This window comes from Chenopodium quinoa, unplaced genomic scaffold, assembly GCF_001683475.1.
Source record: "Chenopodium quinoa cultivar QQ74 unplaced genomic scaffold, ASM168347v1, whole genome shotgun sequence".
Taxonomy (NCBI): Eukaryota; Viridiplantae; Streptophyta; class Magnoliopsida; order Caryophyllales; family Amaranthaceae; genus Chenopodium; species Chenopodium quinoa.
Window position 1 is genome coordinate 3,220,597 of NW_018745617.1, and position 25,150 is coordinate 3,245,746.

Below are 25,150 nucleotides of genomic sequence, written 5' to 3' on the forward strand. Positions count from 1 at the left end.
GATTATAATTCAAGTGATCGCCAATAATAGTTTTATTTGTGCATTAATATTCAACCAACATATATTAAACAGGTTTAGGGTAAACCTATTAATTGCATGTTAGTTAGAAAGCGCACATGAATACGATCAGAATAAAGTAGAGGCCTATTATTAGGGCAGGTTCAGTCTCTTTTAGGTTGGATTTGTACCTTCATCCCCAAACTACCAGTCATGGTTCCAGACCTATTGGAGTTGACGATCTTCTTAATCGTTAAGGGGTGTAACCTTCACCTCATGAACGGTTTACAAGTTCCTAAAACTTGTTGGAGACTCTTTTGCTCTATCTTTTTTCCCTTTGGACGCCACCGTACTTAAGTATATGATCACAGTGGGGTTCAAGTTTGGGGTAATGATTGAAATATTCCCTACAAGTAGTCTAGGTTATTTCCCCTTGTCTCAGAGAACGTTAGTTCTTTGAGGCATGTCTCATATTTGCTTTTTAGTTCTTCGTTTATGCCCAGGTCTTCCAGATCAGGTTATATCCCATTCGATCCTGAGATTGAACGCTCTTTTCATAGACAAAAGAATCTTTACAAGCAAATCCTGGCGGGTTCTGGGGGTAACGATAATCACATAGACCCTCCAACTGATTCTAGTGACTCAAAAGTTCCTTCGGATTCAGACTCAGAGATGACAGCACCTAAGAAGCTCAACAATTATTCGCAGCCGTCACTAACAGATTTTCCACACCTTACTCCCACTCCAGCTCTTGTTGGAGTGCAATTCGAGATTAAATCCCAATTTATCACGATGATAGAAAGGAAGCAATTTAGTGGAGATAAGGATGAAGACCCAAATCTTCATATTGCAGAATACTTTCAATATTGTAATACCATCAAGCAAGCTGGGGTCACACATGACCAAATCAGGGAGATTCTCTTTCCTTTTTCTTTATGTGGAAAAGCTAAATTATGGTATAATGGATTGAATAGAACTGCACTTGCTATAACTAACTGGTAGAATCTTAATTTAAATTTCTATAATAAATATTACCCTGCAGAGAGTACAATTTTGCTAAGAAGCGCAATTCAGAACTTTGCCCAAGAGCCAGATGAAACTTTATATGAAGCTTAGGAAAGATGCAAGGATCTACAGAGGGAGTGTCCCACCATAATTTAGCGCAGTGGCAATTGATCCAAGCCTTTTATAATGGGATTGGAAATTCATCTAGAAAAATATTAGATTCTGCAGCTAGTAGGAGGTTTATGAACCTTGATGTTGATGATGCAGGTCAAGTTATCGAAGATATGGCAATCCACAATTCCCAATATGGAAATCCTAGAGGCTTTGCTAACAAAGGGAAATATAGTGTCGACTCTGTATCCTTCTTGCAAGCTCAATTAACCTCTATTTGTCAGAATTAGATAATCTTAGTACTGCAAATATAGCTAATGTTTCTACAATTAATAATAATTCTAATGAGGCTTTTTATGAAAATTGTGGAATTGTAGGTCATTGGGAACAAGATTGCAGGAGTTCCGTGGAGCAAGTTAATGCCACTCAAGCTTATAGGCATATGACCCATACTCCAACACTTACAATCCTGGGTCCCGGCATCATCCATATCTTTCCTACCAGAGCACCAATGTTCAAAACCCACCACCTCCACAACAATCGCAGGCGCCACAACAACCACAGTAGAAATATTATCATCTCAATGCTGTCTAGAAGAACTAACCACAACAACCCTCCTCATCTTCTGACCCTGCTTTGGCAGAAAATAGAGCGATGTTGTCTAGTATGTAAAAGCACATGGAAAGTAGAAATGCTCAAATTGATTCGATCATAGCACATTATAAAATTGTAGACAATCAAATTGCACATATTTCTTCTACTCTACAAGCCCGTCAACAGGGAGACCTACCATCAGCCAACCAGGCCTACAGATCAAGCTTTTGCAATTACTCTAAGGAGTTGTTCACACCTTCACACTATGATGGGCCTCCTATGCCCAAAAATGATGAACCTGTTTTAATTAATAATGTTAATCTTGATTCTATTAAACCAAACAATGTTGCTAATAGCCCTACAAGGCTCTAAAGTAGTACTAATATTTCTGGTAATACATTGTAGGGTACAACTCCATGAAAGATAGCAACTCCAGATAAGAGCAGTAATGCTCCAAAGCCAGTTATCAAACTTTCATTCCCTAATCGATATTTAAAAATAAATTTGGATAAGCAGTTTGGTAAGTTTCTGGAGATGGTTAAAGATTTGCAGGTAACGGTTCCTTTACAGGACTAATTATACAAATTCCTGCATATGCTTAATTCATGAAGGAAATATTGACTAGAAAAAGGTATCTTAGTGAGGTAGAGATAGTCGCTTTTACTACAGAATGTAGTGTCGTAATACAAAATAAATCTCCACCTAAACTGAAAGATTCGGGTAGTTTTTCTATCCCTTGTCATATTGGCAATCTAATGATTGATAATGCATTATGTGATTTGGGTGCTAGCGTTACTGTCATGCCATTGTCTGTGTGTTTCAAGCTAAATATGGGTAAATTGAAAACTACTAATATTGCTCTACAGATATGGCCGATTGTTCTTTTAAATACCCCTTAGGTGTTTTAGAGGATGTTTTTGTTAGAGTAGGTAAATTTTATATACCTGTTGATTTTGTTGTTCTTGATATGGGTGAGGATTTGCAAACTCCAATTATTTTGGGTAGACCATTCCTTAACACCGCTGGAGCAATTATAAATCTGAAATGTGGCAAACTAACACTATCAGTAGGGGATGATAAAATTACTTTCAATTTGAATAATTCCCCTAAAAGCCCCTTGACAGAGGCGAAGTGTTTTAGTGTTAATGTGGCTGATAATTGTTCTAATAAGCCCTAAGCTCTTGTAACAGATCCCTTGGAGGCGGTATCTTGTGTTGCATCTTCTACAGATGAAATAGACAAATGGCAAAAGGAAGTGATGCAATAGAAATAGCCCTTTATTGTGTGGGTCTTGGCTTTGAAGATGAGAAGGTGGAAACAAACAAGCAAGCTGTGGAAACTGAGCCTATAATGAGTGTTCCACCTGATCGAGTTGCAATTGCTCAATCTAGTGACAACTTGAGGCAACCAACGGTAAAAAAGGGGTCTCTTGTGAGTAGTAGCGAAGAACCACAAGTTCACACCAAGGAGGATCCACCCGATAAGGTGAATTGGCGTCCCACAGGGCATGTTAGGAAGCCGCGTTGTGGTCTAAAAATCGTTTGACCGGGTGAGAAACCACCCGACCAGGCGGTAGGCCAAAGGTCCTAACTTTTCATCTCGTGGTAAGAGGGTCGTGCGGGACCTAGATAAACCAGCGCTTTACTGGAGGCAACCCAAAATTTTCTTGCTTTTTAGTCTAACTTTCTTTTTCTTTTGAGAGGAAAGAGGAGGGAGTTTATTGAGTTTTTGTACAGGTTTGAAGGAAAAGAGTTAGTCAATTTTGGAGAAAAGAAAAGTAGATATTCGTATTATTAGTGTTGTAGTGCACCCGACCGGGCGCTAGAGCTTTGTAGAAAAATGACCATAATACATCCAATCGGGTGAGGCGCGCTCGACTGCGCGTGAGATTTGACGAGTACGGAACCGGCAAGAGTTAAAGAAAAATTTAGGTTTAAATTGCCCAATCGGGTGAAGCTCCGCCCGACTGGGCTCGAGAGTGATGATTTTGGAACAAGATGCATCGCCCGACCGGGCACGAGAAGAGGGGCATATTAATCTTTAGGTCGCCCTACCGGGCAGTGTGGCACCCGACCGAGCACGAGCCCCCCCGGCTTCTCTTCTTCTTTCTTCTTCTTCTTTCTTTCTTTCTTTTCTCATTTTTTCCTCCTTCCTCCATTATTTCTCTCTCTAAAAACTCAATTTCCTCTACCTTCTCTCTAAGATTTCTCCTCCATTTCTCACCCAAATTCAAAAATAATTACATATTTTACTCCTCTCTTCATCCTCTTCCATTCTATACTAAAATTTCCCAATTCAAATTAAATAACTTTCATACCCATTTTACCAAATGGCAGCAAAGTGGGCAAGATCAATTCTCGAGGGAAGTTCGAGCTCGAGCCAACAATATGAACCGGATTTGCAGCTTCCATAGTGGCCAACTATCCGTATCACCACTCAAACACAAAAGGAACGGCTCGAAAATATCTATGAGCGCGAGGTAATCCCTTCACGGTGGTTACACCGCCCTACTCTCGAGTCTTTAGGCTTATTTGACTATGTTAGACGATTCATGAACAATATAGGAATGAGAAAATTTGTTGATATGCACTATCTTACGTATCGTGAATTGACATGTGAATTTCTTTCCTCTTTAACTGTTGTAAATAGTAAAATGGGCCGAATTTGATTTTTAGGTTGAACAATAGAAATGTTAGTTTAACTTATATTGAATTCTATAAATTATTTGATTTGGAATCTGAATTACCTCACCATTGGCATGTTGATTATAAAATGGATGATGTTTACTATGTTTTGACTGGTTTGTCGGCCCCTAACGCCAACATGCTAGTGCCAGACCTATCCATCAGCCCGTTCCTAAATTATGGCAAAGATTTTCGGGTGTTTGCTTTTTAGGTAGGAACGAACCACATAACGCCCAAACCAACGAACTTACTGTAAATGGACATCATGTGTTTGGATTAGTAAACTGAACATGGGTAGATATATTATCCACCACCTTAGTAGACATGCCACGACTAGTAACTTGGCTAGTACCCCTATTAGGTTAGGAGGCCTAGTTACTAAGATAGCAGTATAGAAGGCTGGGTTTGTTGAGAGTAGGCCCCACAGTCTCACTACTGTGGGCCGGACACCTATATGAACCTTAGGCACCTTGAGGACTTGGGTTAGGTGCGATCGGATAGCCAACAAATCCCCCACAGCCTAGTGTGTTAGGTTAGCAGCTGAGCAACCCTTGCCTATCTTTTCCCTGCCTAATCCTGACTTGACTGCTTTTCCTCCTGGGCAAGACTCTTACACCTGTGACATGCTAGTTGCCCATGCCCGGGGGCAAGCACAGCCAGTAACACCACCCTAGCCTGAGCCCATGACAACACCATCACCACCACGCATGCCTCACATGGCTCCACATCCTCCTAAGACTGACTCTGAGACAATTTGGGACCCACAGAGTATAGGTCAGGCCTTAGGACGTATAGAGAATTCACAGGGTGATGACCTTAGGAGGATGGTAGGCTCCCTTGACCAGCGATTAAGGTACCTTGAGAGGAATCAGGGTAGAGCCCTATACCCCATGTACGATGATTATGCTCGTCGGGGTAATATTCCCGACAATACTATTTACCGTGATTGGTTTCAGCCCCCACCCCAGGGATACGATAGAGATCCCACCGCTAGTGGTATTTATACTGACTATTCATCTTTCCACGAGTAGGCCAGGACATACCTTTTGGGGGACCGGTTGGGGAGGTTCAACCTAACTATTTTGGTGGTAGCTTTTCTAGTGCATATGGTGCAGGTGGCAGTGGTGGAGGATTTGGCTCCATAGATGAGGATGATGAGGATTAGCCATGCTAGGCTAGTTCCCAAGCCAATGAGGACATTATCTGATCTTGGCATGGGGGAGATTTTTGGATTTGGTATCTTTCTTCTTCTCTTTCTTTTATTTTTGGTGTGTTTTAGTTTAGGTTTATTGCTTTTTAGTTTAGGTTTATCCTTTATTTCATTCAACTCACCCTCATAAACGTAGTGTCGGTCAAATTCATGCACTGAAAAACAAAGGAAGTAATATTAAAATTTTGGGTGCATTGTGAGTAATCTTTATTTAATATTTCTCCGAAAAATTATCAATAATATATACTTTCTCTCCATTTCAAAATAAATATCCGAACTTGACTTTTTACATTATTCACATAATTTACTTTGACTAATATTAATAATTTATACATAAGAACAAAAAAATATAGTCATGTGAGTACTTATTAAAATCACCTTAGTTTATAGTTTCCGAAAATTAACTGTATAATTTATATTAGGGATATTAGGGGCCTAATCAAACATAAACGACATATTATTTTGAAATAAAGGGAGTACTAACAATTTATTAGAAACATGTTGTACATAAAAACTTATGCAAGCAATGATTCTAAATTAATACGAGTAATAATAAATAATAAATCCAACTTTAATATACAAGCAACCCATAGTCACATATACATTAATTAAAAACCTAATTATTGTACATCTAATATTAATTTAGCAAGAAAACTAACCGTCAAGAACAGGAAATCAAGCGGATTGTCTTAAATATGATTTTTTTTTTTTTTTTTTTTTTTTTTTTTTTTGACAAACTTAAATATGATGTTAGAAAAGAAGAAAACCAACTACTTGTTTAAGCAGACAAGTCATCTACATACGTATTTCAAACTTCACTCCTTTTTTTTTTTTTTTTTTTTTATGGTTTTAAAATTCGAGACCATCGTATTAATTGCAAAGCCAAAAATATAAGGGGGTTATTTGAGAGGTAAATAGAAGAAATGTTGTGATTTTAAGTATTTCTTAGTTTCTGAATTATTCTTTATTGACCCAAAACAAAAATATTAAAGCTAAGGAAATATTTTTTTTAGCTCAATACTATGAGCTCGACCTCAATCAAAATTAAATTGATATTACATATTAGTATTAAAATAATCGTAAATTTTATTTGTATACTCTTAGCTTTCACTCTATACGCTTTTTTCAACTCTAATTCAATCAATTACTTTTCTATGCTCTTTTTCCTTTTCAAACAGTTTTTATGATGTTTCATGCTAGCTAATTACAAATTATTTAGGACAAAGAATTTGTCATCGTCGTTGTAGTTGTAGTAGTAGTACTGTTGCAATTAAAATAAATGGTTCATCATATACCCCCTGAGTTTTAAGTTAATTCACCACATTCCACACTATTGGACTTACACTATATGCCCATGAATTTTCACAAAAATGCACCATAACCCTTGATAATTACAAGATGAGTGTAGTTTGGTTAATTATGACACGAAACCGATCTAGATACCTTACTATTGAAACCATACCCCTTCTTCCCCAAAATCTGAAACCACCCCAAATATCCAGATTCATCATGTCCATATGATTGGTTTTTAAGGTGGGGAAAGGAGATCTAAGGTGGTTTCGTGGGTAGGAGGGAGGGTAGTTCAAAGTTGGATTCGGGAGTGGGTGAAAGGATCTAAAGTGATTTCAGGGCATAATCAACCCTAAAGATTGACAATATAATGCCAAAATCTTTTAGTCAATAAGAATATTTGGTGCATTTTTCAGAAAACTCGAGGGTATATGGTGTATTTGAAAAAAAAATCCATACGTATATGGTGAATAAACAAAATAATCGAGGGTATATAATGAAAAGCCGTAAAATAAAAATAATCCAAATTCGAATCAATTTTTTTTATACCTACTTGTAGTGTTATTGTCCTTTAGCCTCATAATAGTTAGTTTAATAAAATTGTCCTAAGAAATCAATGCAACATTACCTAATTAACAATCTAACTTTTGGATTTGCACAATCCATTAACACAAGCAATAAGCACCTATCCTTAGGTCATAAGCTAAAAAAACTTCTTCCTAGATCAATTAAGTGACCTCACTCTCACTCAATTTCCATATATAAACCAATGCAATCTTGTGTTTATTTTCCACATTTCATACAAATCCTTATCATTCACAAAATGAGTTCCCTTAGACTAATCATCTTTGCCATGCTCCTCGCGGTTGCTTGTATGTCAAGCACCCTAGTCCAGGCTCAAAACTGTGGTTGTGCCAGTAATTCCTGTTGTAGCAGGTACGGTTACTGCGGAAACACAGCTGAATACTGCGGCGAAGGGTGCCAACAAGGCCCTTGTTACTCTTCAGGAGGAGGAGGAGGTGCTGTTACAGTCCGAAGCTTAGTAACAGACGCGTTCTTCAATGGCATCATCAACCAATCACCTTCTAACTGTCCTGGTAGGAACTTCTACAGCAGGAATGCTTTCTTAAACGCTCTCAATAGCTATCCTCAGTTCGGCACTGGATCCTCCGACGTTATCAAACGTGAAGTTGCTGCCTTCTTTGCTCATGTCACCCATGAAATTGGATGTAAGTCTATTGAATACCTTTGCTTTCCTACTCAGCTACTCATTTTTATTGTCACAAAAATCATACCAATGTTCAGAGTACATAAAATTAAGGAAATTTTGTGAAAAACCACCTTTAAAATCTTTGTTTTTTTTTTTTTTTTTTTTTTTTTATTTGTAAAAAGTCATTTTTTTAAAAAAAAAATGTTGTAAGAAAAACACCTAATTTAAAATTTTTGTTGTAGGTGGTGAATTACAACATAAATTTTAAAGTGGGTGGTGTTTTATAACATTTTTTTAAAAGGTAGTGTTTAAAAAAAAACTCAGATTTAACGGGTGAATTTTGATAAATTTTTTCCTAAATTAATTTTTCTCTATTTTTTTTGTCTCATTTGACTTTTTACGTTCTTTAAAACAACTTTAGAAATAAAAATACAATACAGAGCATCTCTAATTGTATACGCACAAAAATTATACTCATAAAAAATTGATATTCTTACTTTAGAGTATTCATTGTAACGAGTCTAATAAGATCCACGTGATCAAATTATTTCACAAAATGTTACACCCAACAAATAATTGATATCCAACTTGCTTCTTGTAGCCTTTTGCTATATAGAGGAGATTGTGAAATCAACCTATTGTGGACGAAGCGCTGCATGGTCGTGCAATCCAAACAAGCAATACTATGGCAGAGGGCCACTTCAACTCACATGGAACTACAACTATGGAGCAGCCGGTAGAAGCATTGGATTCGACGGTATCAATGCACCAGAAACAGTTGCAAACAACCCTGTTATTGCCTTCAGAACAGCCTTCTGGTTTTGGATGAACAATGTCCACTCTATTATCACCTCCGGCCAAGGGTTTGGTGCCACCATACGAGCTATCAATAGCATCGAATGTAATGGTGGTAATCCAGGTGCTGTCAATGCTCGAATTCAGTACTATAGACAGTATTGTAATCAGTTTGGTGTTTCTCCTGGGAACAATCTCAGTTGCTAAGGATGTTGGCTGCTACTCTATGCTACTAATCAACTTGTGATTTCTAATTTATGCAAAATAAAAGGATGCCTGCTACAAACTCATACAATGAGCAGGCTTAAAATATGGAATAAAAGTATTTATGATGTTACTATCTTCAAATTTCAGTTTTTCTACGTTTCCTCTGTTTTATTGTATCCTCTGACTTTTTTTTTTCACGTCAAGATATGTGGGATCCCCTTCCTACCACACAAGGATGTAGCAAAGGCAGTGCTAATAGGGCAACCGCCTTAGGCCCCAACTTGAAAAGCCCAAGTTCATTTATGAGATAAGCCCCCAATTAAAAAAAAAAAAAAAAAAAAAAAAGACAAGTCATTACAGAAGAATATCAAATGCTTTTTATAGTTCCTTCTTCCAGGATTATCCGCCTAATTAATTCACTTTCCAAAGTGATGAATAATTTGATTCTCTTTATAAAAAATTGTATCTCTTCCCAAATTCTAGTCAAATTAGTTCCATTTAAATGAAGTTGAAAATTTTAATTACCGGTTATTTTATTCTTTAACTTTCAATGAGCATCAATCTAATTGTATGTAATCCTCTTAGCATGTCCTCCATCACTCATCAAATTCTCTTCTTTCCCTTAATTTTTCATTAATATGTATAAATGATTTCAAGAATTATAAAATTGGGGGAAAAAATATCACATTGATTGGTTGTCTTGAACCGTTTCCGAAGAGGCAATGATTAATTTGTAAGTTCATATTCTTATATAATTATGTAATTTTGTAATATTGGGTTGGTTTCCATTTAAAAATTGTTTCTACTATCTTGTACTTCATATTTTTTAAACTTGGTGGTTGTGGGTGGAGGTGCTACTGCATGAGGGGTTTGTGAGGCGTTGATTTGGTGGTTAGGGAGTGGTGATGGTGGTGTGGTCGAGTGCGGTGAGGAGGAGTTAGAGAAGCTGATGGTGTCATGGTGGGTTTAAGGTTAAGGTGGCTTTATTTTATGTGTTAGTGGGTGTTGGTGAGTGGTGAAAGAATAGAAGATGCAATCACACACATATGGAATAAGGGGAACTTTCATGGTATGTATCCGGGAAAAAAAATAAAATTTTGCACACCCATTTTTTTAATTAGGGCCCCAATTTGTATCTTTGCCCTAGGCCACCAAACCTTAGAAACGAGGCTGCTACCACATAAGAGGGGGGGGGGATGAGGAGCGGAATCCAGGTCACACCTGGAGGAGATGGAGGAATTAACCATACATCCACTCCTGACACATTCGGAATTAATGAAGGAAATAAAAAAAAACAAGTGCAATTCCTAATATGAACAAACATATTTGCAAGTGAAAAATATATTTAAATATATATATATATATATATATATATATATATATATATATATATATATATATATATATATATATATATATATATATAAACTCCTAAATCCACTAGAAAAGAGTAAACGAATATTATTAAAGGAAATCATTTCGTGTACCCCTGAGGTTTTGAAAAATGCACCGTGTATGCTTGAAAACTTTCAAATGCACCGTGTATCCTTGAAAACTTTCAAATGCACCATGTACCCTTGAGGTTTGTAAAAAAATGCACCAAATACCCTGATCGTCTTACAAATGCACATATCATTTACTTATTTACTTATCAAACTAAATTACGTCCACGCACTGACTCATTTTTAATACTCCCTTTGTCCTTTTATTAGATTCATACTACTCACTATTACGTGAGGAATAAATGCTAAAATTAGGAATCTAATTAAGGGACGGAGGGATTACTTTATATTTATGGAGTAAATTGCATAAAAGCATAAATTACATAAAAATTTGAACTCCATTGATCATTCTAAATCCTAAACTTTAAGGTGTGAGAATTTGATTTATCAATTAAGTTTGCTTGATAATTAAATGTTTTAGCATTATATATACTAGCATTACACTGTAACAATTTAATAGAATTTGATGCTTATAGTCTATATGGGGTTTTAATTTAACAAAATTATCATTTGTTGTATGAGTCTAGGGGTATTTGGTGCAAATTCTTACAAACCTCAGGGGTACACGGTGCATTTGAATGTTTTCAGGGATATACGGTGCATTTTTTAAAACCTTAAGGGTACACGGAACAATTTCCCTATTATTAAAATATCAAAACTGCATATTAATGACAGCTCAAACTTTAAATAGTCTAAATAATGCCCTAATACAAAACTTAAGCAAAAATTAAAATATTAAAATCCAAAAAATGTTTAAACGCAGTTACAATGTCATGTCATAGCAAATAGCTATAACATGTCCTATTTAATATGCTTACAAGTTACAATGCATGTCCTAACAAATAACAAGTCCGAATAAAAACTGTTCAACTAGGTAACCATTAAAAAGTTTTAGCTTATGTACCGTATATAATTTGGTTTTAATTTCCTTGTGAAAAAAGTGGTTTAATTCAATTTTAAAGTGCGAGTCAAAAGTGTCTATTCGTTGCAAATAGTTTATAATGGAGCTAATATAAAAAAATCCAAACCGGTTTAATAATTTAGTTCGATTTCAATTAGAGCAACATCATCCAAATTAGAGCAAGTTTAGCCTCAAGGGTTAAGATTTGGGGTGACAACATCATCTTGAGTCTAAAGACTTATGTTTAAGACTTTCCTCATTTTTCTTCTTAAATTTCAAACAAGTATCAAGTTAAGACTTGAGATTGAGACCCACTTCACCCACTTCACTTTTATTTTTATTATTCTTTTTTTTAAAAAAAAAAAACTTTTCTACATATAATATGTCAAATATTAAAGTCTTATGGCTAAAGTGATAAATTTGTACAAGTCTTAGTGAGTTTTAACAAGAATTTGATGACATTATTTTTAATGGGGATCATCAAAATGATGTCACATCCAAGTCTAAACTAGCTATTACGGCTCTGGTCTTACCGATCCAGTTCAAGTCCGCAGTGCTTTCTGTACGCACCACGTGTCATTTAAAGAAAATAAATAAATAAATAACCCATTCAACCGGTAACCGATCATTGAGATTGAAGAAAGAAAACAACCCCCAAAGTTGGGATTATTCTAGAATAATCCAAAATTGGGATTATTAAAAGAAAATGGAGCAAAGTTGAGATTATTATTTACAATTTTTCCAAAAAATTATTGTTAAAAATCTTATGTTGATAATCTATATGATATTTTCTTAAAGATGTGATTGATTTTTATTCTTTCTATAGTTAAAGATTTAAACATTAACTAATTTATTACAATTTAGGTTGTTATTTATATTTAAGTTAACTTTACTTATAAAAGATTTTCTAAAAAGATTGATGGATGATTATTGATTATTTATTATTGATTGATTATTAATGATGTAAAGACCCGCCCATTTATTTATGAGACGGATCTAACCCATATTATAACTATGGCGGGTCATGACTTTTATAGGCCTCGTTCCTATTTCCTACCTCTCTCAGACTCAACGTTCTCCATTAAGCGCACTCAACGTTCTCCATTGAAGCGTTCTCCGTTGAATCTTATTCTTGTATCCCCCATTGAAGCAGCTTCTAAGGTAAGTTGTTTGTTGTTGTCATCATCATATCAATTTCACAATCTAGGGTTTATATTAATTTAATTATCAGTGCTTTAAGTTTAGGGTTCGTAAATTCTTAGATTATTAAACATCATATCCAAGAGATAAGAAATTTATGAGCGTAATTTGATTATTGAATCAAATATCCCTAAAAATTATGTTATTTTTTTGAGATAATTCAATAATCCAGTTCAAGTTATACGGAGTACTCTTTAACACTTACATTTTCCCATGGAGGCACTGAGCCGCCCTCTCTCTCCTCCATTGAAGCGCCTCTCTCTTCCATTGAAGCAGCTTCTGAGGTATAGATTTATTTTATTTTATTATTTTATTTTCCTCTCTTTTACAATAATCAATTTCAATTTCACAATTTATTATTAATTGTTAATTTAATATTCAGTGAAGGGCCTGTTACAAGCAATGGCAGAAACAACCCAAATTCAAAAGAGCACACCAGTGCTTCCATGGATGAGAAACCCAGTTGACATTGTTGATTTTAAGGAAACCCCTTTAACTATGCTCCCTTTTCTCGACCCTAGGTACCAACTTTTTTTTTTTTTTAAAAAAAATAAATTATAATTTGGTTTACTACTGCAATTGATATGAAATTCATTAGTTTCTACTCTTATATGTGTTTATGTTTTTTTAATTTTAACTGGTTTTTAGCCTATTAAAATTCATGTGATGTGGTTAAGTCAATATTTTTTTCTTGTTTATACTTTTGAAAATTTTGGGAAGTTTGAACTAGAAATTGTATATGTGTAAAAGAAATACTTGTACATGTAAACACCTTGAGTGACTAAGGAAAGAAAATGTGATGAAAAGGGTTGTAAATTTTGAATTTGTTATGATAAAAGAAAAGTAGGGAGGTGAAGCATGAAGGGGACATGGGATCATGACATGAAAATTTCTGATATTATGGATTAGTGTAGATATAGATATCGTCCATATCAATTTGTAATGTTGTTTCCGATTTGTTTTATTGGATTGATTGATGGTGTAGTGTATTACTTCTTTTACAGATTGGTTAAGGCTTTGAAGAATGTCCATATCTCTTCACTATTTCCTGTACAAGTTGCTGTTTGGCAAGAGACTATAGGTCCTGGTGCTTTTGAGCGTGACCTATGTGTAAACTCACCCACTGGAAGTGGAAAAACTTTGTCTTATGCTCTACCAATAGTGCAGAAGCTAGCTACCCACTCTGTGAAATGTTTGCGTGCATTGGTGGTGTTGCCCACTCGTGATTTAGCTGTGCAGGTTTGTTATTTTAGGACTCTTAGTTTCTCAATTTATCTATTTATATATTTATTCATCTAATTCTTGCTTTGACATATGATTCTATTTGTGATAAGTCTTTCCTCAACAATAATTTGTTTCCTAGTAGTTGTGCACAAATGTGCCATGTAATACATATATTGGACTAATTGGAGGTTGGAGACTGACTAGCATCTTTGATTTATTAATGACACTAGCATGTTGATTTTTTGGTGTTTAGAGAGTCACAAGGGCGGGGTGAGAATCGATCCTAGGATCTCTTGGAATCGGGAGAGAAGCTCTAACCACTTGAGCTATCCCTCACTCTCACACTAGCATGTTATTCCCTGAAGGTTCTTTACATGTATTCTGATGAAAGCTAATAACTTTTGGTTTTTAAGTTCTTGTGATCAGTGCAGCTAGCTGCTGGTCTGTTTTTTTTTTTTTTTCTTCCTCTAAGGGTATTAGAAATGCATTTACTCTGTATTGTTAACCAGATCAAATTGAATAATTTATAATTTGATCTGTTACATAATACTTTGTAATTCCAATCTTTGTTTTCTTATAGTGTTGATGTCATGTCAGAGAAAAAAATCATTTAGTATCTAATTGTTGAATTTAGAAGTGGTATAATTAAGCCAAACTTAGCTTAAGCATTTGCTGTCTTGTAAGAGAAAAATTATATTGCTCCATGTCAGCGTGAAATTCAGAAAGCTTAAAAATGATTAGGAAAAATTCACTGAGGTCCAGTTTTGTGGCTTGACTGAGCCTGCCTCATGTCATCAGCTTAAGTCATAGGATAAAATACAGAATTTTAATGTTCCATCAATGAAGCTGTATCAACCTTGTTATCATCTTCAAATGTTCAATAATGCATTTCAATTAAAGTATTATAGATATTAATTACTACCAAAAATAATGAAAACACACTTGCAAAAGAAAGGAAAGTGATTTCAATGTTTGTAGTCTAGATTAGAGATCTAAAAATGAAAGATTAAAATTGTTATATAAATTAAAGAACTTGCTTCCTATTAATTGAGGTCAGTAGAAAGTTAAACCACTTATAATAGATAATCAGAGTGCATAATTAAGTGGCATTATGGAGGTTGCTATCTTGCTGGTGTGAATCCTAATTTAAAAACGGGGGGGATGTGGTAAGTAATTGTAAAGGCATGCATTCATATACTTTTGTTTCTAAAATTTCAGGTAAAAAATGTCTTTGATGTTATTGCTCCAGCAGTTGGCTTGTCTGTTGGTTTGGCTGTCGGGCAGTCCTCACTTGCTGATGAAATTTCAGCACTAGTTAAAGCACCGAGACTTGAGGCTGGCTTCTGTTATGATCCTGAAGATCATGCAAACAAATTACGAAGTGCTGTAGACATACTGGTAGCAACTCCTGGAAGACTTATGGACCATATCAATACTACTAAAGGCTTTACACTTGAGCATCTACGTTATCTTGTAGGTAGCATACCTTTCTCCTTAATTATCTGCACACTTTAGCTTGTTGGCCCTATTAGCAGTACCAAAAATTTGCTGGATACAATTATAGTAAAATAGTTTGAGACATTTTGGTTGTTCCTTTTTGTGTTTAGTTTCCTTGTTCTCCGAAGAGCTTAATACATTTAATCATCTGTATTGGAAAAACCATTTTTTATACTGGGTGATGGAAATAAATTATAAATTATTCTTTGTCAGTTCCCATTTGCACATTTGCAAACCCCCTCTTATCCTTGCATAAATGATGGGTGTTTTATATTAATGTCTTAGCAACATGTCTTTAAATTCCCAGCTTGTTTTTGTCACGAGTAGGATTACTAAACTTGGTATATCTTATTATTCATGAATAAAAATGTGATCATGTTGGCATGTTGCTTAGTCAATCAACTTGGGATAAGCCTTTTCTATGATTAAGGAACTTATATCTCCAAAATAACTGCTTTAACTTAAGAGTGCTTAAACTTAAGAGTAAATTGCTAGTTACATCAGAACTTTCTGAAGTTTGTAATCTCAAGGCCCTTTTATTCTCACCTTGGTTTTAGTGCAAAAAGAAACATACGAATTTCGGATTTCGAACCCTGTTTAATAGATGCTGTTTGATACCATATATAAATTTGATGTTGCTTGGTTAATGGTACAGGTAGTTGATGAAACTGACCGATTATTAGGGGAGGCCTATCAGTCATGGTTACCCGCTGTGCTCAAGTTGTCCAGTCTAAATGATGAAGTGTTTGCACCTTGTGTTGAAGCCTTTTCCGCTTCAATATGTGGTTCTTTCAAAACCATTCGGAGATTGTGAGTATGATCGTGGTTCATTCCATCCCTAGCTATGTATATAATATGTGCTGGGTTAGCTCTTGCTTAACTTTTCTTTTTTGTATGCCCTTGATTTATCTTCCCTTGATGGATTGGGCCGAGCTAGTCATAATTGTGCTGAACACCTGCTCTTCTTTGATTGGATATAACATCTAGGTGATGAGAATCACAATTTAGTCAATATCCTTGCATATAATATTCTGCTATCTTTACTTGAATCAGCATTGTTTTCATTTATGAATGGTTGTACTTTGATCTTTAATTTTGCAAGAGTTCATTATGCATAATTAATGCTCTTTTGTGCTTCAGGCTTGACCTTGAGTTTATCTTCATTCTATTGCAGTGGAGTTGAGAGGGGTTTTAAGGATAAAGCTAATCCCAGGCTTGTGAAGATGCTTTTTTCTGCTACACTGACCCGAAATCCTAGCAAACTTGGTCTGCTGGATCTTCATCACCCTTTATTCTTAACAACTGGTCAATCACGTTATGCGTTTCCTGAAAAGCTTGAGTTTTTCAAAGTGGTATGGCAGATTTTTTGTACTTGTGATATTGTTGCAGTGTCAATATGTAGTTTTCTTGAAGTTATTATATTAGCTGGTGATGTGCTTGTGCAATGTTCATCTCGTTATCTAATTATTTCTGGACTCCAATTTATAGGTCTTTTTAACTTAACCAATTTTGTTCTTCATTTTTTACCTAGGCAGAAGTAGAATTTGAAGGGATGACAGTAAGGTACACAAAGTGTCCTCAATAAATTTGTATGGTAGTCCATATATATAGGTTAAGCTGCTGATGTGAATGTTACCCTAGAAGAAAAACCCTGTAATTTAGCAACTTAATAATTAAACTCTAATATTAGATACGAGGTCATGTCAGATTGTTTTAATCTTATGTTTGCCAGTATGACTAGAGCAGTTGTTCCCAACATACTATAATACTAGGGGAGGAAGTGAAGCTAGCGCACTTAATTTGCACAATATAGCTCAAACAGAGTTTGTGCTGGCATTGGACTCTCAATGCAACTATTATTTAGGTCTTTAGTATTTCATTCACTGGACATCTATTTGCCCTGGCTTTGGTTTATGCTTGGTAGATCGGCTATGGAGGAAATTTATTTTATGAGGTAGCGAATGGAGAATCATCAAGGCATATGAGATATGACAAGGTACTGTGGGAGAAACTTTGGTGGACTTTAAGCGCAGAAATATATTGACATCATGAATTCTTATGTGTTTTTAGACGAATTTCAGCCTCATTTTACAATCTTACATTTCTAGAGGAACAACAATCTATTTAAATCATCCTATTAACTCACAATAGTGTTGGCAATAAGCTTATTTTACAGGTCTATCCAAAGGAGCCAAAGACAGAAAGACCCAAATCATATTTTGCTTCAGATATGTAGTCTTATGGAAACAACCTTCTTGTTGGTACCAATGGTACACGCTGAATTAACCTCATTGTCAATCTGCGTGTTACATAACTTGCATCCCTCACCTAGCGCAGGAGCCTTGTAGAAGCACTGGTATAATGATGATTTTGATAGGTTGAATTCTCCTCTAAATCATAAATTTGTTCATTTTGATTCCTACTCCCTTTTGTTCCCTTTTATTTGCCTCGTTTTCCTTCTTGAGATGGCCTCATATTACAATGACCATGAGGAATTCCATTTCACTCTCATATTCATCCCATTGGTCTCAATAATTTTGTCTCGTATCAACTCCATCCAACCAAAAATTTATAAACTAACTAATTCCTAATGGGGCAAGCAAAGGGGGGTAGGGGGAAGTTTTTACTTTTGAACTAATCAAAGTATGCTGATAAATTAGGATTGAGGCAATAAAGTGGAAGGATGCGTTTTAGCTAGGGAAACCCAGCTTTCTCATTTTTGTTCAAGTCTCTAATTCTCTATGTTCTCCCTTTACTAGTTTATTGTTAGGAAAGATAACCCCATGAGATTTTGCTTACTTCATCGACAACAAACAAAGAGGATCTCCTGCCCCTGCTTCATTTAGGGTTTGCAGCATTGGCATTTGGGTCGTAGCTTCTAGTACGCCTACCTTATTATGGCTTCACTTGATTTGTGGTGCATGCCACCTTCGGCCTCCATGTCAAATTGTCAATGTGGTTATGACTTTGAGCATAGAATTTTCCAGTGTTATGTACAGGGTCTGTGACTGTAAGACATGGTCTTATCCATGTTGTTAGACTTTTTGTTACTGAGTCAATATCACTGGTGCCATTTTACAGGAATAAGGATTAACTATACATTTAAATGAGCCATCTGATTTGTTCATTATACTCCAAAGATTACGAATAATCAAGTGTTTGATTTTCATTTTAAGATGGACTAATTAAAAAAAAAATAAATAAATAAATAAAGCCACCAAATGGATGCTGTAATACAATATATGATACGATGGTGATAGAATTCTTCAATTTGTCATTGTGATAGATTGGTAAATCCTGGATTTATAATGTGAATCTGGATTTGATTTTGCTGAGATTCTCTGTTGTACGTTATCTGTGCAGATTTGTGAATCAAATGATAAAGCACTGTATCTAGTTGCCCTTCTTCAAAAGTTAAAAGGCGAGAAATGCATTGTTTTTACCTCGTCCAAAAAGATGACCCATAGGCTATGCAGCTTGCTGAAATGTTTTGGAAATCTTGAAATGAGGATCAAGGGATACTCAAGTTGTCAACATCAGGCTGTGAGAAGGTGTGCTCTTTGCCCCTCCTTTTGGTGCATCTTAAGAAATACACTTATATAATACATCATTATTGCTTTTTAAACAATATACACTTATATAATGCATCACTAATGCTTTTTTAGAATATGTAAGAAGAAATATTGATACGAAGTAATCAATTCTTTAAAGCAACTAATTTTGCGTTAGATTAATACTTATTGTTAGTCAAAACAGGCACAAACGGGGCGTTTGGTTCGCAAACTGGTATGGGGTTGGAATCAGGAATAAAACCATAATGGTATGGGTTTGGAACTGGATTCTTAATACCATATGTTTGGTTTGATTATAAAATGCAATGTTTTTCTTTTATTTAATGCCTAAATGTATGGGAAGGAGGCAAACCCACCTCCCCCCAAGGTTTCTAAACCCCATACCTTGAGGGTTTGAGGTATGGGTTTGAAACTCATAAAATCATAAAACAAACATTAAGTATGGGTTTAAATCATTCTAAACCCATACCTTATACCTTAATTATGTGAACCAAACACCCCAGTGAGTTGTGACAGAGGATGTGGTGGAATAAGTGAATTGTTGCCGTAAGCATTTGACGTTCTTGGGAATTATTCAGTACCCATAAAACTGAGAAAAGTTGATGGCTGTATCCTGTATCTTTTAGCGAGAGAATTTATTTGCTGGTGAAGACCTATTAATGGATAAGCAGTAAAATTCTTATGAAAAAAAACCCACGATAATTGAAGTAAAATTTAATGCATATCTATTTTGCATATATTTGACATGTTCAGAGGTTTGTTATATGGAGTTATTTGTAATTTTTTTTACTGAAGCAAGTAGTATTGATATAATACTCAAAAAAAGTTTATTTTCCTCATCCCCCCCTCTCCTCAGTCATACACCTTGAAAGTCAAGCATACCCATGAAGATACTATGCGTTTATCTTTGGTGTACTATAGAGTTCTACAATTAAACTCTGAAGATGGGGGAATGATTTGATTGGATATACCATAACCATGGCTTGTAATAACATTCTAGTACTGTTAGTTTAAGTCCTTTCCCCGCCTTTTCTCTTTAGCAAATAAGGTTTCGCATTTAATGCTGGTAAATCTACTTCTGGATTTAGATTGAGAAATGGTTTTACATGGATTTACTTCTTAGATCACATCTGCTATGTTTTTGGTGTATTGCTTTCTGCTTTTTACTGATATTATTAAATTGATCGCTTGTCTCACTAATGTGTATGTAAAAGGCCATTAGTTGAATTGTAAATTTCTCATGTTTTGCAGCAAAACACTAGATGCATTTCGGAAAGGAGAAGTGGAGGTGCTCATTTCTTCTGATAACCTGTCCCGAGGAACAGATGTTGAAGCAGTAGCAAATGTCATTATCTATGATGTGCCACGTTACATCAAAGCATATCTTCATCGTGCTGGAAGGACTGCTAGAGCATTTCAAATAGGGCGATGCTTTACATTGCTTCTAAAAGATGAAGTAAGCTGCTAAGCGTTTCTTTGACATATACTTATGTTTTAATGGTTGAAGTTATCTGTCGACAAGTGTGAAAAGGGAAGTGTTTCATCTGAAATAAAATCAAGGATGTATGTATGCCTAGTTAAGTGATGAAATCTTTGTTTCTTAAACCATGATGCCCTCGAAGAATTGAAAAGGAATACCATACTGGAAAATTTGAAGTACCTGTATTCCATGATTTTACTTTGAACTACTATCCTGAATAGAACTTCTTGACATTGAAAATGATAAAAGGTCAGGATAGGTTGTAGCGGGAAAAGAAACAGAAGTGAGTGTGTTTAAAGTGATGTGATGGAGAGAGTAGGAAAAAAAAAAACTTTTTCTTGATTAGGAAAGAGATAATTGTTTTCTTTTTTTTTTTTCTTTTCCTGTGCATATTTCAGAGTATGGAAGTTTGTTTTGGGATGGAGGGAGTGTGGCATGATCACTAGATTTGCATAAACTCATTAAGTTTTTATCTCTCTAATTCAGATGAAGAAGTTCAAGGCACTGCAACAGAAAGCAGAGATCAGCTCTACAGTTTTCCCTCTTTCTTCGGAGTCAATTCAGTCCCTTCAGCCTGCTTACACATCTGGTAATTTTGTTACCTACATGCAGGCGTGTATATTATGAATGAAATGTGATGTTTCTGAAAGTTTATTTAGTTTCTCCGTGCCTTTTAATTTTTTCTAAAATGTTGCAGTACTTGGATTAAATGAATTTTCTTCAAATTTTAAATTCTTGAACTTCTTTAATATATCCACATTACATCAGTGTTGTTTACTTCTATTGTTCCCATGATAGAATGTACCACTGCTCCTTTCAATCTATGTGCCTTTTAAATCTTCTGTATTAGGATGTGTGTTATGGTTCATGTCCACTATTTGTATTCTGATCTGTCATGATTAAACCGTTCTTCTTCTCTTTAATTATTACAGCTTTTGATAAGCTGAAGGAGAATGTAGAATCAGAAGCATTTCGTAAACGCAAGGTTAACTTCAAGTCTACAAAGCCACGTAGAGCAAAGACAGCGAAGATATCCAAGGAGTAGGCATATAAATATTATCTATTCTCCAACAAGAGCATCACACCTGTGGTGACGGGTGGAATTTGCAGTACCGGGAGTGTATACTAGCTGAAAATGTGCCTGACTGATCATGACTGACTTTTGAAACCAGAGTAGCAAATGATAGTGATGTGGGTGAAAGCCTAAAGAGGAATTAGCGAGTGTTTTAGTACTTGTGGTATTATGGGTTGTGTACTCGAAGAGCTGGGTTTCAAATTTTGAGTCGGTTTTAGGATAGCAGTTAAATTTGATGTACATTGAATCGGATTCAAAAGATATTAGGATCTTCTCAATATTTATTTCTCTTAGCAGTCATAGAGAAATTGCATTTGTCGTACATCAATTATCCACCAGAACTAACACCAAAATGTCATCTCCTAACTAGTTATGCTTCATTATTTTTTTTCTTTGAGGACTGGTTGTGACCGACGCAAATAGTAGCTTCATAATTATTGTGGATAATTATCAATAATACACAGGATAATTTGTTGAATGACTAATTCAAAGTTAGTTACTATTTAGCTAAGTTTAGTCGTTAGCAGTAACTTAGGATGTTAATAAAGTTATTTTAGTGGTTGTTAATGGGTTAGTAAGTTTATGCAGTTAGGAAATGGGATTATGCTTTCTATTTTTTAGTTTGTTTTGTTAGTATGTTACACTATTAAAATTTATGTACTGTGCTTTTTAATTCAAGTTAATCAAATCATCTTTTGCTTTCTACTATAATATATTGCTTCAACATTGTGGTATCAGAGCCAATTGTTTGATAGATAGACATGGGTGCTATGTGTGTGGGACAGTTCCCTCAAATGTGTGACCTCGCGATTGTAGTGCCTTGTGTTGAAAGTCCTCATGATATTGTGGCTTAGCAGTGTGTCCCATGTTGATAGCGGTGGTGCAAGGTAGTTTCGCAGGAGGGGAGGCCATGAGTAATGTGGTCCTTGGTTTGAGGGAGATTTGCTAGGGTTGTTCATCTCAAGTCCCACATGGAATGAGTAAGGAGGTGAAGAGTTCCTTATAAATGAGTGCACACTCCATTAGTACGAGGCCTTTTAGAAAAGTGCCTTAAATAAATTCGTGCGGGTTAGGCCCAAAGTCGACAATATCTAGAGGTGATCAATATCGGCTCGGCCCGATATGGCCTGAAAATTGGACAGGTTTGGGTAAGTCTAAAAATGCAGTTTTAGTTAAAAGGCCTGATAAGTCCGCCACTTTTTTACGAGTTTGGGCATGAAAAATTATGTTAAGCTCCGACCCAATTTTTTTTATTATGGAGTGGAGTGTCCGTGCAACCCGTCAAGGTGGGTGACCCGGGCCCAACATAATTTACATAAGATTGCTATGAGAACAAAAAACGAAAGTCAATATGATAATTTTTTTGAAGGAAAGGTAAATATGATAATTTTTATGTTCTCTATAGGAAAATGATCTTGGATTTCTTTTCATTTCTTTCTTTTTTTTTTTTTTGAATTTTTTTTTTTTTTTGAAATTTTTAATTATAATTGATCTTGATGCATTAACATACATAACATCCCAAAGCATATTCTTCTCACAAAAGAAGTATGCCTTGGATCTCATTAATGAATATGGTTGAATATTAGACCAAATGTATTACAGTTCCCTTGCTCACTCAAAAGTTGTTAGTAGACCAAGGTGAACCTTTAGTATTCGCAACCAAATATCAAAGGGTAATAGAAAAGCTCATACATATTATAGTAACCAATTTCGCCAATCCTCTCCATATGCATGAACTCAGGCACCCATGTCCTACACGACTACGTGTCTAAACATTCGATTCGATTATTTTGTTAAAAAAGTTCATGATTTTGATCTAAATATGAAGTGTCCAATTGTCATACACATGTCCGAGTATCAAAGGTCTGACATGAGTTCTTGAGGTGAAATAAACAACACATGTAACATACTTCTCTCCTCATTTTTAGTTAGCTCATCCAACTAGTACGTGACATGGTTATGCATTTGCAAGCTAAAAAATGTTGTACAAATCTCACAATTTTCTTAAAAATAGAATTTTCAAAGTTGCTGGGGAGGGTGTCCCTTGTCAAGAAAATCAACCATTAATTTTCGCATTTTGTTAAGGACATCACTTGTTTTAGGGGTGTTCATAAATCGGTCCGGACTGAAAAAATGGACCGGACCGAATTGGATTCCGGTCTTCGGGTCTTGAAATTCATTTTCTCGGTCTTCGGTCCGGTCCGGTCCAAAACCCTATAAGGCCGGATCAATTTTTTTTATAAGATTGTCTTAAACATCTAGTTCGCATTGTTAAGAAGAATTTACAACTTGTGAAAGTTGTGAGTATGGGTGGGCACAATTATTGGTAAGGAGAGCCTAGCAAGAGCAAATGGGTTGTTAGTGGGAAAATGAATCAATTGGTCTACTGTTTACTTCTAGTCGCAACACCTTGACATTTTCCCACTTACAACTCATTTGCTCTCGCTAGGCTCTTTTTATAAATAATTGTGCCCACCCATACTCACAAGTGTGACAACTTTCACAAGCTGTAATTACTTCTTAACAATGCGGTGAACTAGATGTTTAAGACAATCTTATAGCAACACCTTGATATTTTCATAGCTCGCTGGCGGCTGACTGTTTTGCTCGGTTTTTCCTGTCATCGCTGGCGAGCACCCCCTTTTCCCCTGCAACTAATTGCTGTTTTCTGAAGTTATTAAGTCACAGCAAGGGGAAGTATAAATTTGGTCAGCCTAGTGTTGCGGGTGGTGGCGTTCACTAAGGCTAGCGTCGTATAGGTTTGTTGCTTTTGGGTATGTTCGCTGTTATTAGGAAAATCAGTTTTTTGTGTTCGGTAAGGGGAACAATCGCTCGAATTGTTTGCTCAAGCTGAGAGAAGGTGTCGGAGTCTATCTTCTTTCAATAAAAAGGACCGCGCATAACCAGTGGCTCTCCATCACCAGCTTTCTTATATTGGTTTTTCTTTTTTTCTAAGTCTTTTACTTTTTACTTCTGTTTTTGGGTTTTAGTTTCTGTTTATGTTGTTAGCTTCTTGCTTCTGGTTGTTTCAGTGGGGGCGCCGAGTTTCTTGTTCTGTTTTGTTATCCTATCTTCTTGGTATCCACTCGTTGTGGGGGTGGTATTTTGATATGGATATATGTCCTGCTTTTGCTGAGTTCCATCTTCCTGATGGGTTTAATGACAAGCATGTTGTTCGTATCCTAGATTCCTTAGCTTGTCCAGATGATGTTTTGGTCCGGTCTAAAGTCTTTAAGGAAGAAGGAAATTCCTTATTTCGGGATCGAAATATGATTTAGCGAGCAAATTACTTTGTTTTAGTTCACCATCAACTCTGGAGGCTTATGCTATATTACGTTCTTTAGCCTTTGCTTTGAATCTCAACCTGGCTGCGTGTGCCCTTAAATTACAGGACTTTGATAAAGTAATTAGGTTATGTTCATTTGTGTTGAAGTATGATATCTATCATACCAAATGCTTGTTTAGGAGAGCTTTAGCATTTAAGGGGTTAGGTGATCTCAATTCTGCCAAATTGGACCTTTGCAAGGCAGTTTATTGTGACTCAAAAAACATGGAAGTGTTGAATAAATTACAGAAGGTTGAAAGGCTTTTAGGTT

At 35.6% G+C, this 25,150-nt stretch overlaps 2 protein-coding genes across 6 annotated transcripts; both read left to right on the forward strand.

The window, feature by feature from the left end:
• Window positions 1-7,153: 7,153 nt before the first annotated feature.
• Window positions 7,154-9,442, forward strand: LOC110716593 (endochitinase EP3-like). Its single transcript, XM_021895224.1, has 2 exons — window positions 7,154-8,120; window positions 8,703-9,442. The coding sequence occupies exons 1-2, from the start codon at window positions 7,661-7,663 to the stop codon at window positions 9,101-9,103; spliced, it is 861 nt and encodes a 286-aa protein (XP_021750916.1). The 5' UTR covers window positions 7,154-7,660; the 3' UTR covers window positions 9,104-9,442.
• Window positions 9,443-12,545: 3,103 nt separating this feature from the next.
• On the forward strand, window positions 12,546-22,039 carry LOC110716585 (DEAD-box ATP-dependent RNA helicase 1-like). 5 transcript variants are annotated; one of them, XM_021895217.1, is made up of 11 exons: window positions 12,546-12,667; window positions 12,926-12,990; window positions 13,089-13,227; window positions 13,711-13,945; window positions 15,149-15,403; window positions 16,083-16,237; window positions 16,602-16,779; window positions 18,791-18,978; window positions 20,251-20,455; window positions 20,966-21,068; window positions 21,412-22,039. In XM_021895217.1, exons 3-11 carry the CDS (start codon window positions 13,109-13,111, stop codon window positions 21,522-21,524), a joined length of 1,551 nt encoding a protein of 516 aa, XP_021750909.1. In that variant the 5' UTR covers window positions 12,546-12,667; window positions 12,926-12,990; window positions 13,089-13,108; the 3' UTR covers window positions 21,525-22,039. The 5 variants fall into 5 exon arrangements, with proteins under 5 accessions (XP_021750909.1, XP_021750911.1, XP_021750907.1 ...); XM_021895216.1 differs by having other exon boundaries at window positions 12,554-12,667; window positions 12,879-12,990; XM_021895218.1 differs by having other exon boundaries at window positions 12,554-12,667; window positions 12,983-12,990.
• The last annotated feature ends 3,111 nt before the right edge of the window (window positions 22,040-25,150 follow it).

Excerpts from the sequence above, each read along its gene's own strand:
- LOC110716593 (XM_021895224.1), top strand. The coding sequence starts at position 7,661 with ATGCAATCTTGTGTTTATTTTCCACATTTCATACAAATCCTTATCATT. Across the intron at positions 8,121-8,702 it reads TGTCACCCATGAAATTGGAT|CCTTTTGCTATATAGAGGAG; the intron begins GTAAGTCTATTG and ends TGCTTCTTGTAG.
- LOC110716585 (XM_021895217.1), top strand. The coding sequence starts at position 13,109 with ATGGCAGAAACAACCCAAATTCAAAAGAGCACACCAGTGCTTCCATGG. Across the intron at positions 18,979-20,250 it reads CAACATCAGGCTGTGAGAAG|CAAAACACTAGATGCATTTC; the intron begins GTGTGCTCTTTG and ends CATGTTTTGCAG. Across the intron at positions 20,456-20,965 it reads CATTGCTTCTAAAAGATGAA|ATGAAGAAGTTCAAGGCACT; the intron begins GTAAGCTGCTAA and ends TCTCTAATTCAG.